The sequence below is a fragment of the Athene noctua genome, chromosome 2 (assembly GCF_965140245.1).
Source record: "Athene noctua chromosome 2, bAthNoc1.hap1.1, whole genome shotgun sequence".
In the NCBI taxonomy this organism is placed as follows: Eukaryota; Metazoa; Chordata; class Aves; order Strigiformes; family Strigidae; genus Athene; species Athene noctua.
This window is the reverse complement of record NC_134038.1, coordinates 52,737,614-52,751,839: the sequence shown is the minus strand read 5'-3', so window position 1 is coordinate 52,751,839 and position 14,226 is coordinate 52,737,614. Positions and strand designations below refer to the sequence as shown.

General features: G+C 38.7%; 1 protein-coding gene across 3 annotated transcripts in view; it reads right to left on the bottom strand.

The window, feature by feature from the left end:
* Positions 1-13,913, bottom strand: part of ROCK1 (Rho associated coiled-coil containing protein kinase 1) — a 92,690-nt gene extending 78,777 nt beyond the window's left edge. For 2 of the 3 annotated variants that reach the window (XM_074899115.1, XM_074899116.1), the window contains exon 1: positions 13,726-13,913. In XM_074899115.1, coding sequence (XP_074755216.1) covers positions 13,726-13,818 — 93 coding nt within the window. In that variant the 5' untranslated portion in view covers positions 13,819-13,913. The remainder of the gene's footprint in view (positions 1-13,725) is intronic. The other variant, XM_074899114.1, reaches the window with a different exon arrangement.
* Between the last annotated feature and the right edge of the window lie 313 nt (positions 13,914-14,226).

Below are 14,226 nucleotides of genomic sequence, written 5' to 3'. Positions count from 1 at the left end.
TGAAAAAATTAACTCTATGCAAGCTGTTTTTACCTATTATTTTTCTTTTTTAAATTCAGATACAATTGCAATTTTCAGTTGCCATTTAGGATGAAAAATATTTAAGATATTATTAACAGTAGGGGGTTTTTTGTCCATTTAGAAACTAGATTCACTGAATATATATTCTGTGGTTGAGTTTCCTCCATTTCTTCGCGGCACAAGATTTAAAGATTTTTCTCCTTGTCTGTTCCTTTTTTTTATTGACTGCATCTGATGTTACAAGACAAATGACACAAACACTGTGTTGCTCAGCACCAATATCATATCCTGCAGTGTCACATCAGAAAATGGGTCCTTGATATCTACAGCTGAGAAATCAATTTGTACATACAGTGTATGTAATTACTGTGTGCATTAACCAGCACTGCTGCAAACAGCTTGCTGCACTGATTCAAGAACTTCACTGATGTTTTGAAAGCAAAGCTAGAAAAAAAGGGAAAGCCAACAAGTGAAAAACTGTACAGGTATTTTCTCAAAAGCTTGAGAATCACAGAACCATAGAACAGCCTTGGTTGGAAGGGAACTTAAAAGGTCATCTAGTCCACTTCTTCATAGGAAAAGGAGACTAGATGAGATGAAAACCTCCAATGATGGGGACTCCACTGTGTCCCTGGGGAGACCGTTACAGTAATTGATTGTTCTCACTGTAAAAAATTTCTTCCTTCTATAGATATGAAACCTCTCCCTGTGCAACTTGTACTCACTGCTCCTCACCTTCTCCATGTGGATCCTTGTGAAAAGACAGCCTCCATCCTCTTTGTAGATGCCCTTTAAATACTGTAATACTGTGATGAGGTCCCCCCACGACTTCTCCGGGGAGACTCCTTCAGTCTTCCCTCACAAGGCAGGTTCTCCAGCCCTTTGATCATCTTTGCAACCCTCCTTTAGACCCCCTCTAGTCTATGTTTGTCTTAAATTGTGGGAAGCAGAACTGGACACAGCGCTCCAGGTGCAGCCTGACCAGCACAGAGTGCAACACTCACATCTTCATCTCTGCTAGTAACACCCCTGGGGATGCAGCCCAGGATCCAGTTAGCCTTTATTGCTGCAGCAGTGCTCTGCTGACTCACATTCAGCTCGTTGCCCACCAGGAACCCCCAGGTCAACAAGGCTGCTGCCCAGCCACAGAGATCCAAGCCTGTACCAGGCTCCTTGGTTATGTCTAAGGTGCAGGACTTTGCACCTGTCTTTGTTAAACTTCATAGTATTCTTACTTGCCCACTGTTCCAGCCGGTCTATGTCTCCAAGATGACTCTCCCTCCCTTCTGAAGTGTCCTTCTCACCCAGTCTTGGTGAGGGTGCTTTCAATCCCATCACCCAGATAATTTATGAAGATGTTGAACAGTATGAGGCCCAGTATCCATCCCTAGAAAACCCCACTTGTGACAGGTTGCCAGCCTGAGTAAAAGACATTGACCACCAAGAGACTTTGAGATCTTTTTAAAAGAGTACATTTATATATATGCACACACACACATATATACATAAAACCCACTCTAATTCAACTACAAATTAGCAAACTTTATGCAGATAATTCCTTGTGCCATCTGGGTATCATCACACAGAATACAGATGTAACTATGATGAGAGTATTTCTAACAATCTAGAGTAGGAAACTGTAATTTCACAGTATTGAAAACAAAAACTATCTGTTAGTCTGAAGCTTAGAGTACTTCAACTGAATTTGCAGGGCTTTTTATTTTAAAGGAAAATGCATGTCAGGACTTCATATTTTCCATCATATATTGGGGGGGAGGTGTGTGTGTATGTGTATATAAAAGTACCATGAATGTAGTGAACATATATCTTTTCTTTCTAGCCAACTAATTTATTTATGATGATCTCAAGCGACAGTAAACTTTTATGATGATCTCAAGCCATAGTAAACCACTACCTACTCAATATTTAAGGCTAACAAGAAGAATTGTTTCAGAGAACTAATGACCTTTATTTATTACAACCCTCAAATTATTTAGGTCAATAGAACATTTTAGTGATCTTTCCCCCTTTCCTCCAATGATTACACTACTGGAAACTATGGCACACAGGAACAGCCTCCTGTTACACTACTGAGCAGTATCAGCTGAGCATTGGGCACTAGTTCATTAGTTTAACTCAAGTTTAAAATGCATACATCATCATTTTAACAGCTTCATATACATGCACAACAGAGCTCATACAGTCAGCCAGGACTGAACTTTATCCATAAAAAGCATCAAATTTTATTAGGCTCAATTTGTCTCCAATTTTCCCCCTAGAAAATACAATAAATCCTTACCACACAGTCTATGCAAAGTTAGAGACTTTGTTAGAAAATGAATGCTAAAGTTTTCATGCTACTAAAAAAGTTAAGACATTGTAAAAATTTACTTATGATATTGAAACAAAGTAATTTTTATGCTCATGTACTAATATACACTAATACACAGGAAAGCTAATTTTCTTTACTTAAAAATAGTATCTTGCAGTCTTAAGTCTATGTTCAGATAAATTAGTCTTCCCCATTTATCCATAGGAACACATGTACCTAAAGAAAAAGTAACCCAAACTCAAAATATTTAAGAATCTGAAAGTAAGGGCTTATAATAGTACAGTTTAACACTGCATCTTCACTGATACGTCATAAAAAGACTCACACCTTCCTTTCAACTCAGTATAAGTCTTCTTGTGGAGTTTTTTTTAGTTACTACTAATTGCCTCATATGTGCTTGAAATTTGATGTCTGTTTTTCATATACACCATGGTACTTGTAGTGAAATTTCCTTAACTCTTAAAAAGCCTGCCTCTACACCATCAAACCCACAAATGGGGGGGGGGGGATGGGATGACACACACACGACACACATGGGACACAACTTCCTTATTTTAGATGCAGGAAACAGAAATTCAAAACAGCCTCACAAACAGCCTGAAGAAATCAGGAAGCCCTGACTTAACTCACCATAGGCCAAGCAAAAAATTCCAACCCCAAAATCATCTTTAATTATAATCTTCCTAATTTCTCTGCCCATTTTCCAAATCTCATATATTTATTCATATCTTAAGGACAGACAAGAGTTCCTTCTACATAAAGAGGGGTTTTTTTTTGATACTTGTACCCTACCACCACCCTGTAAGTGAAATCTGTTTTATGTTCTGCAGTTAGGAGCATTCAAAAGTACAAGATGACCACATCACTGCACTGATGCTCCCTATTTGTTGGGATTTCATTTACTAAGTAGGAGGAGAAAAGAGGATAATATAGCACACCAACTTTGATTTCAACTTCTCGGTCTTTTCAGGTGAGATTTGACTGGTACTCAGACAAGATAAAGTATATAAACGGAATTATTGACTTTCCACAATCTCAAAGTCAAATGGCTCAAGTTACTTTTTTAAAACTATTCATTCTTAAGTAATTAATGGTAGCCAAATATCCACTGCACGAGTTTAACAATTAACTTCAGAGCCTAATAGGCAGGATTGGCATTAGTGATAAAGTTACTTCTGTCATCTGCCTAGTTAGTCACTCCTCTTCCTATCAAAACTTGATTACTTCTGCAGTAGAAGTGACACAGAAATTATCTACAGTGAAGAACATGAGATCTTGATAACAGACATCCTCCTTCTGTATTAAAAGACTGATTCTTGTGTTTTGCAGAGCTGAGGACACATGTATCCTGCCCAGCTTAAGCATGAGCTCTTTTGGTTAACACCGCTTCCACTTTCTTCTAGATGAAGAAAGGAGGCTTAATCAATCAATAAAACATCTAATTTCTATAGCTCTAGGATGAATAAGCTGCAATTCATTATATCTGAAAACCATTTGTTTATCATGACACAATTCCAAGGCAAGCAAGATCTACAGGAGATTGTCTAATCTTAAATATGAGCTTTAGATCAAACTTGCAAGTTACTTGTTAAAAAAACTGTGTCTTTTCCCATTGTTATGAAAAACATAGATTCCAACTCCTCTGAAAAAAATATATTTTGTGAAAACATTAGATTACTTCTGAAAGTAATTCTTCAAAAACTCATATCCCTATTTCCTTTTTCACTTTTGCTAACCCATCACTTCATATGACAAGTTTTTAAAATTAAATGTAAAGACTTGACTGATAACTCCTCCTTCAGTGAAAGCTTACCATTTCATCAACTTTTTTCTAAAATACACCTTCACTGGATACTTATTTCCTCCCACAAAACAGGAGTAATGCAACACCACTGGAAGGTAGGTTCGCTGATGTTGAAACACACAAGAAAGATAGGAAATGAAAGATGTCCTGTTTTGATACAGTTAGTCAACCTCTCACAACACAGCCTGATTTGAAGGAAAATCTTCAACTGCCTATTCTGGTTGAATTGTCACGTTGAAAAATTAAGTTTCTACTCCCAGGACATCAGACACTTGGGAACAAACTTCTCAACCTGCAAATACAAGGTTTTAATCAATCTTTTCTTTTATTCCTGGCCTTGACTAGGAGCTCACCAATCTGCAGTGAAAAAGGGTATATAAAAAAAAAATCTCTTTTTCTTTCCCCTAGAATTCATGGTTCTCAGACTCTTCTTTCCCACAAACTTATCAAGAACTGCGATAGAAACTATTCCTTATGTGAAGGTGAAGTTGATCTGACTCCCTTCTTTGCTGGGAGCTCAGAGAGGAGCTTGCCATGACCAGAAGAAAAGGTAAGGTCAAGAACAATGCATCCATCCCGACTCTTTCCTGATGCTGGCCAAAAATATCAACTGCCCTGTACAGAAGGCAAAAAGTTACATAGGAGTCATTTACACTTGCAGCTCCAGCATCTTAACACTGCAATTTCTCCTCTAAGTGGCAGCTTTGATTACATCTCTAGTGCAAACTACTGATGAAAATAGTGTTATGTATACATCAAGACAGATGAAAGCTTTGTTATGAGACCCTGAAGGCATTTTAGGACAGAAAAGAAACAATAGGAGAAAACTTCAAAGACTCCTGACCTGACACTCACCAAGAATTAAGACTTTTAGTCCTTTCCTTACTCCAATCCAATCTGCTAAGTGGAATCAATAAACCACTCAGTGTGCAAGTTACTTGATAAAAGACCTTTGTGTTACAACTCTATTCTTTAGATACATAACCCAGAATTCTCCTGAAATGGTCTTCCTAACATGAGTCTTCACAGCTTGTTTTAGAACCACAACATGACTCGTTCTGGATCTCTTAATCTGATTTTACAAGCCAAAAGAATCTCCAAACACTTGAAGGTCATGCTATGTCCAGAAACCATATGCACAAAAATGTTTGTGGAGTATTTTACACAAGCATTTACACAAGCATTTTAGCAAAAGACAGAAGACAAAGCTCTTCCAGGGAGCATACTGATCTATTCTCTACAGAGAGAGCCTAGCTTCTTAGTGATATCTCCAATTCCAAATTCAGTGTACTTTAAAAAAATAAGAAAACACCAACAAAAAAACCCAAACCACCACCACAACTGAAAAAACAACTCAACAAAACAGACAATCACATCAGTAGTTCAGCTTTCACTCCACAGGCATTAATGGGCACTTTGTTATTTCTGTCACCATCTTTGCTCTGGTAGCATTGGCAACAATAGCCCCTGTTTCAAAAGCCATGACAATTGTTGCCAATACTAGCAGAGCAAAAACTTCAAGTCCTAGTAGATCTACCATTTGGCTGGCACCATTTTTGGCCTTGTCTTCCTACAAAAGAGGATTTACAGCGTGTAATAGCGGTTTGAATAGTCCCAAGACCACCACAAACCATTGGTATGGTGGCAACTGTTTGTTTAATTATAAATGAACCTGGTAGTAATTGGAGTTTAAGGAGGAAGACAGCAGTTCACAGATGTATTAGAGCATTAGGCAAAGTGCTAGGTAGATTGAAGTGGCAGAAGAACCTTTCCTCTTTGCAAAGAGGGAGAGTAAATTCTCTCAGCTTAATACTGACAGGGTTCTCTGCATGCCTACAATTGAAGCTCCTTTCTAAGAAGAGATTAGCATAATAATTTATTGGTATAATAAGAATGACTTGTGAGGGAATTTTACAATTCCACCTCTAACACAGACAGCTGTGCATAATACCAAGACAAAGTTGTGAGGTATCAGTATTACCCCTACTTTCAACTACAGATTCATGTCATGTCTAGTATTGTTCTGCACAACCTGGTATGTGTGAAAAGGCACAGGGCAAGTATAACCATCACCATCCTGCCTTCAGTGTCACTCCTCCCTGGAGGACCTCCATCCACTCCTATCAGTTCCTGGCTGGAGAGGCTTCCTCCCCTCCCAAGTACCTTAACACAGAGTCACTCCACACTTGTAGACAAACGTGTTCAATGATGGAATTAACAGGCTGGACTCTGGCATCCATGCTCGAGGAAGACAGTGCTTGTTGTACTGACACCTTCCACTTCAGCTTTTACCACAGGCAGTGTCTCCTCTCTCCTCACCTCCATAGAAGCAGTATTTTCAGAGAAGTCAGTGACTACATGGAAAACATCCATCACGTATTAATGCATTTTCTATGTGGATATCTAACATCAATAGACTTTATCAGGAAGTATCAGTTTTCCTCTGAATATATTCATACCTTAGAATTTAATATATCTGAACACAGTGCAGCACTAGCAGAGTACTCTGCAGCTTTTATGAGAAAAAAAGATAAAGACATAATTGCTCAATATTTGCATAACAATTAGAATTCAAGGATTTCTTAGTTATAATTTAAGTGAATATTACGATTCATGGAGATCAGCAGGAAAAAACAAGTATGTACTGCACTTGTGTTTCCAGATAAATTATAAGCTTTGTAGCTCATACATACACAAGCTAGAAACACATTTAGGTAGTTCCAGCCTACAGTCCAAAATAAAGCCTTATTCTGTGTAGTGTTTTCTACAGAGGTTTCCAAGCATCAGGTCTTTGCATCATTTCAGACCATGTAACTGAAAACAATAAAAAATTTTCATATAGTTCTGAACTCTATAAAAGAAACAGAAAAATGAATGCATACAAGAAATTTAAGAGGGAAAGCTGAAATAAAGAAATCCAGTTGGATTTAAATTAGGACTTATTAATAAAGAGATTCACATACTGTCCCCATGACAGTTTGTATTGTACAAATATTGACAGGGAGCGGCAATCTTTCAGTTAGTTAAAGCCAATCCTTTGCAAGATTTGACCTGTGCTCCAGTTAGAAGCTGGTACTGCTCCAGTCCCAGTTCTCCCCTAGCAACACAGGTCGCTAACCAGGCCAAGCCACTGCCGCTTGTCTATCCAGGCTCTAGACTGCTGTAACTAAAGCTGCCCCACAGCATGGTATACTCTGCTGATGTTGTCTGAATATCCATCAGTACTGAAAAGCCCAAGAAGAAACCTGACTAGAGATTACACTACAGGAGATCCAATCATCTCAGCAAAGCAAGACACTATGGACAAGAGCAGCTCCAAACCACTTTTCCCTCTTCACAAAGATCAAGTTTCAGCTCTTGTTCAACCACTGTTAATGCAGGTGTTTATTTCAGCAGACTACTGAGAAAGCTAAAAGATGGTATTATTTGCGTTTGTTTTAAATGAGCTATAACAGGGCGTTGTCTGCACAGTGCTTACAGTTTCACCAATATTGTCTCGTCATCCTTCTAGCTTTATTGCTGCTTGAATGACTGGACAAACTAAAGCAAAGACAGAAGTTTTCAACTATTCTCATATTTTGTTCTCAGAGAAGGAAGTTCAGTTTTTCAGTATCTCCATTTGGAACTTCCATTTCTTGATGACAAAGAAGTTTCAATAAACAGCATCAAGCAATATCCACAAAAAAAAAAAGTTTTTAATTACATGCTTTGGGACCTCTCAAATTCAAGATAAACATTCTGTATTGAGACAAATATCTTGGTATTCCTTGGTAATAGACCTAAAAATCCTTTTTAAGTAGTACCAAGTATGTCCTAGGAAATTCTGCTAATAGCAACTGTGAGGCTACCATTATAATCTGCTCACCGTGCTTCTAAATATTTATCAAGTTCTTAATAAGTGGCTCCTGAAACTATCATTGTCCTCAAAGATTTACACACCAACAGGTTGATTTTCAATTTGTACAGCAAACAAATTCCAGGTGTTTCCCTCTTCCTTCCCACCACCCCCCAAAAAACAAAACACTCAACAGTTGCCAGGGAAAAGAACATTGTTTACAAATATTTTTACTTGATAAGAACATTTATAATCTACTATACAGTTTGGTTTGGGGTTTTATTCCTCTTGTTGAAACGTATCTTAACATCAGCTTGCTATTATCATTCTTGATTAAAACTTTTTATATGAAAAATAAAAAATTATGTTCCTACAACCTCTAGTTTTATGAGCAGAAGAATTGGCTAAGTTAACTGCTATTCCTGTAGAAAATGGACCATACAACGTACCATACAATATGCTAACATTTTGACAGCCCCACCACCTCTACTTTAACTCTCTTAAGGCTTATAGAATATTAAGTCTTCCAAGAGGTGCAACCTGAAATGAGAATCCACCAAGTTACTGCATTTCCAAAGTCAACTTGCAGCTGCATTTTACCTTTGATTAACATACCAAGGTACATGTTTCATCATTAATTTCACATCAACTTCTATATTTCCTCATTCTTGGTGATGAGCAGCCATATTAACCTGCAATTATAATCAGTTTTGCATATAAAGCTTGGCTATGGTAACTTGGAAACACAGAATTACACTTCTAGGTCAGACAGAAGTCTTATGTTAGATCTAACTACAGAATCACAGAATGGTTTGGGTTGGGAGGGATGTTTAAAGATCATCCAGTTCCCTCCTCCATGGCCATGGCAAGACATCTTTCACTAGATCAAAGCCCCATTCAACCTGATGTTGAACACTTCCAGAGAGGGGGCATCCACAACATTTCTGGGAAACCTCTTCCAGTGTCTTACCACCCTCATAGTAAAACAACTTCCTTCTTATGTCCAATCTAAATCTACCCTCTTTCAGTTTAAAACCATTGACTCCTGTTTTGTCACTACAGGCCTGGTCACAGGTTACCAGTCACTACTGGTAAAAAGTCTCTCTGTCAGAAGATATATTCAGATATTCTCTCAGAATATCCTCAAGTCCTGCTCTGCATGGCTGCATTGAAGCCATTCAACATGCAGTTGGTACCGATATCAGTGACTGTCCCAGCCCAAGCACAGGACATTGCACCTGGGTCTAAAGAATGGTAGAAACATGCCCAAGGAGATCTAGTCAGTCATGACATTTCTCCTTACTTTGAATACTCCAGACCATTTACAGCATTCTGAAGCTGATAATCTGCAAATGTTCAAACTCTGCTTTTTCTATGCATGAGCTTCATCAGCAAATGAATAAGCTTCTCAAATACCAAGTTTCTCTAGTGTTTTATCACCCGGATTCTTATAGTTAATGTGGTTTCAGTGAAAGTGGTTTTCCACAGTTATTTTGATAGATAAGAACTCCTGAAGTAAAGGTACTTTGAGTTATATTCTTTACTTTCTATTCATTTTATTTACTAAATCCCTAACCACAAGGTCTTCAGAAGTGCTTTCTAACAAGTTAAGCAGAAGGGGAAAAGAGGTCTAGTGACAAGAGAGGTTTAGAATTCCAAATCCTAAAGATTATGAGATCATCTTGCTTTGTTCCTATGCAAGACAGATGAACATGTATTCTTCTAGCTGAACATGAAATAGATCTAGGAAATACAGGTGAATCATGCTCTGTACCTCTGTATTTTTGGTGCAACAAAAATGAAAACCTCAAGACTAGATAAAACAAGTTTGTCATAGACAGTGTTTACTGTTGTCAGTTAATTTGAAGCCAAAATGCTGAACAAGTGAAGCATTTGACATCTTTGAAGATTAAGACCATCAAGAGTTTGAAGTTTTTTTAAAAAAAAATCAACTACTCAAGTAACTGATGAAGTATTTGAATAACTGAGTTACTCAAGTGTCTATGTAAAACATGAAAAGACTCTGTGAGTTATTATCAGAACAGAGAAAGCACCAAAAAGCATCTTCATGAAAAATTACTGGGTATTTTTGAATCAAAACCATAGGCTGCTTCAGGTCAAGATGGCCCCCATCCGTTCACCCGTTACAACCCTCTCTCCAAAAACTGGAAGCCCATAAACACCAAGGATTCAGTAAGAAACACGGAGGAACAAGAAATCTGGTTTTATTCTGAAATCATTGTAGAAGTATGCTCATCGAATACCACTTTCCACTGCTTAATACCAGTAATGAAACACTAAGCACAAGTTAATAGCTAGTTACTTACATTGCCTTTGGCTCTACTTAGCACACCTATGGCATTCACCAGTATCTGATCACCAGATGGCCTAGAATGTGTCTACCTATCTAACACAGCCTTCACAGTCTTACTAGATCTTTTTAGGACTGTAGGACTCCCAGTACCTCATATTTTGAGAAAAAGTACATTATGCTGTGATACATGCTTTACGCAGAGCTTAGGCTCTGGCCTCCTCATGGCTCATCAAAACAGACAGCCTGTCTATGATTTCCCAGCCTAGTCCTAAATCAAGAACATGAAGCCCAAAAGAAACAAACAAAAAATTTAGTTACAGACAGTTGCAACTTAGTCTGTTTTCATTACACTTGTAAGAGAAAACAGGCAAAATAAACACATCCCTCTTGCACCTCAGCTTTATGAATTTCCTTCCTGAAGCATGTAAACTGACATTACATAGCCCTCTGTGTCTTTTCTGCCTGCTCTGTTGTCAGCACTCTTCTCCCACACCTTCCTGAAACGGTAACATGCCTTCCTTTATATTAGCCTCCCCCCTCCCTGCTCCATCTTTTTCTTAGTGTTCTCATACTACTTCACATATAAATTTAGAACCTTTCAAGCATACAGAACCTAGCTTATGAAGTTTACAAAAACCAAAATGGTTACAAAACTGATTTAAAGGTTATTCCACGCCCACCTTTTAGTCTACAGGGGCTACAAACAGATGGGGAAGAGTAAGAATAAAAGAGAAAGTAAAGTTGAAGAGGATAAAACCATCCTAAGAAAAGCTAAGAGCCTTGCTGAGACTTCATACAGCCAAAAAAAAAAAAAAAAGCACTTCTTGAATCTAAAGGAATTCCAGCATTTTAAGCCTACACATATAGAATATCAGATGCTGAATTTAAAGTGTTTGTGTATCAGTTATTCATATAATACCACTCAGATACACAGTTAGCTAGCACCTTTGCTCAAGAAAAGTGAAAGCAATTATAAATAACATCAACTAACAACTTTAGATCAAAAGAAAAAACAGTTTTACAGGGTTTTATAAAAAAGGATTGGCTTTGTTTGTAATCTGACCATAAAAACACGATTTTATTATCTTTTTAAGAGTACCAGGCATAGATTCTGACAGGTCTCCCCTCTAACTGGGGGCTGCAGGGATGGTAATAAGGTGTTCATCTTAGAAGATAATGTTAAATGCAGATCAATTACACCTACACCTAAACATTTCTTCCTTAAGAACATATCAATGGATTGGATATATAAAGGGTACCCTGGGCCAAGAATGATGCTTTTAGTATGATTCATCTCACTGAGAACTGGTGTAAAACATTTTAAACTCTTTAGAAAGTGTTAGGATACTTAAATTCTAGAGAAGAGAGCAAGAACCAGCTCGGGATGAGAGATAGGAAACAAAGTAAAAGTTGAACCAGCAGAGAGGTTGTTAAGTCACCAAACATAAAAAGTTAACCCACCAGCTGTTTATTTAGAAGAAACACTTTGGTTTTTAATTGGTATTAGTTTAAATGAATAGTATCTGTAACTAGAGCTAGCTAAAAAAAATCCACACCACACAATTCTGATGACTATACCACAAGAAGCTGCCTTTAAAAGAACGGGTATGCCCAAAAATCTCAGATGATTTCTAAAAAACTGTCACTTTAAATGACATTCTTAAGATCTGAGATTCAAACACATGTTCTAAAACTTTACACAATCATGACAGGAAGCATACCAACAAGTTCATTCCCAAACTAACTACAGCTTAGCTCCAAATGACAATTAAAATAACTGAAAAGGGGCAAATTCTTAAACTGATTAAAAGGTGAAAGAATACAGTTAAAGATACTACCACCTGCATGTCTGATACCTGTAACCTCCTTACTATCACTGTAGGAAGGTTGCCATAGTATGGCCAGCACATACTAGGAAACAAAGTCATTTTTTTAATGTAAGACTCTGGACTCTTAATCGGATCTATACTCCTAACATCTATCAATAGAATCTGGGTGTAAAATGTCCGATTTTACAGTAGTCTTATCAAAATTGACACGGTACATTCTAAGTATCAGAGCTCTTCTCATTAGCTGTGGTTCTAAGATGACAGATATACAAACTAGATCAAAAGAATTAAGTTAAGTGCAAGATGCAGTGCTGTCTTCCCCTGTGGCAGCAACATCTGCAAGGCTCCGCTTTTATCCAAGGATGCAGGTTTGACCTGTCAACACTTCAGAAGCTCACAAATCAGTAATAACCTAAAAAGAGTACACAGTATCATGAACTTGTACAGATTCTTTCATTAGATTTTCACCTTTCCACCACCTTATGCTCAGGCAAGCTTTCTGCTAAGAGCCATGCAGTGGATGAATGACTATTAAGAGCTACCTCCACCCCCACACCTCCCTTCCTCCCCCAAACCCAAATGTCAGAGTTCATAGTAGGAACAAACTCAGTTTACTTGCTCTCCTCTCTGGCAACACAAAGCCAGAAAAAAAAATAAAATAAAATTTAAAAAATGCACTGAAGAACTTTTATCACTTGCTACAAAGAAATTCTTTTCTTCAGCATAAATGCACAAACTACGATTTGCTACTATCGAAGGGCACCTCTGGGCATATCTAAGTATCCAGCCACATCCCAAACAAATTAGTTGGATTTGGCATACACTTCGTTGAGGTACTTTTTATAATCAGAACTAAAATACCAATCACTTTCGTCAAGCAGCTACCAAACGATGTCCGTTTTCTGTCAGGAAGTGTTATGGTTTGCTTCTTTATGATGCAATGTAAGAATGACAGCACTGGAGAGATCCACTGAACCATCGGGTATGATCAAGTAGGAAAACAATAAGCAAGCAGCCCTCTACCCCAGGCCTAACACACCAACTAGTCTAAAACGCATTTAAACCCCTGCCATAACTACTTCCCCAACTGTAAGGGCGTATTAGAGCTGTGTTTTACACATCATTAGTTAGCATTTGCAAACGTCTACGATAAACAGGCTGAAGTCAGTGCTGCAGTGCTTAACCACAACATAAGAGGACCTCATTCTCACAAAAAAATAGTCGCTAAAGAGGGAATTCGTGCGTCAAAGCTATTTACAGTGTTCTGCTCACACACGGGACTGGCACTCACGAATCACGCCTTTGTACAAAGTGTCCACTGCCCCTTATGACAGTCTGCGAAGAGGAGAAAGGTGCATGAAGCGAGAGAGATGACAAGTCTGAGGCAGGACCGGGCGGGCGCCTCCTTGGCATGAAAGCCGCTCTCCCTGCACAGAGACGTTCACGCACCCTCAGCTCAACGCTGAGTAAACAAAACACTCGCGCGGAGTTAAGCAGGGTGGTGACTCAGCCAGGACTGCGAGATTCGGTCCCACAGGGTAGGAAATTCGGGGAGACTGGACCGGAGGCCCATCGGCGCTCCCTACTCACCAGCAAACAATCCACGTTCACTTCGGATTTGGGGTCCTTTAAAGTCACGTCGATTTTTTCAAACCGAGACTCAAAACTTTCTCCCGTCGACATGTTTCCGGTGAGAAGTTTCCCTTATTCCAGAGCAAAATAAAGTTAAAAATAATGAAATTTTTAAAAAAAAAAAAAAAAAACAAAAAAAAAAAAAACGGGAACAAACGAGCACAAAAGAGAAACCACACAGCCTATACCAGGCTGAGGAGCGCTTCCTGAAAAATTCCTTCAATCACAGAAGTCTCTGAGAAAAGTCCCCCACGCTGCCCCGCCAAAGGGGAGAGAAAACCTTAGGAGAGTCCGTGCCGGGGGGGACGAAGCTGCTTCTCCCCCTTTCTCCACGCACGCACTTTCCTGGGCTGCTCACAACTCCGCAGGAGCAGGTTTCCTCTCCCTCCCTCCTCTACTCGGGCCCCAGAGTCTCGGCAACTGCATTTTCCCAGCCGGGGAAGCCGCCCTGGGAGCCAG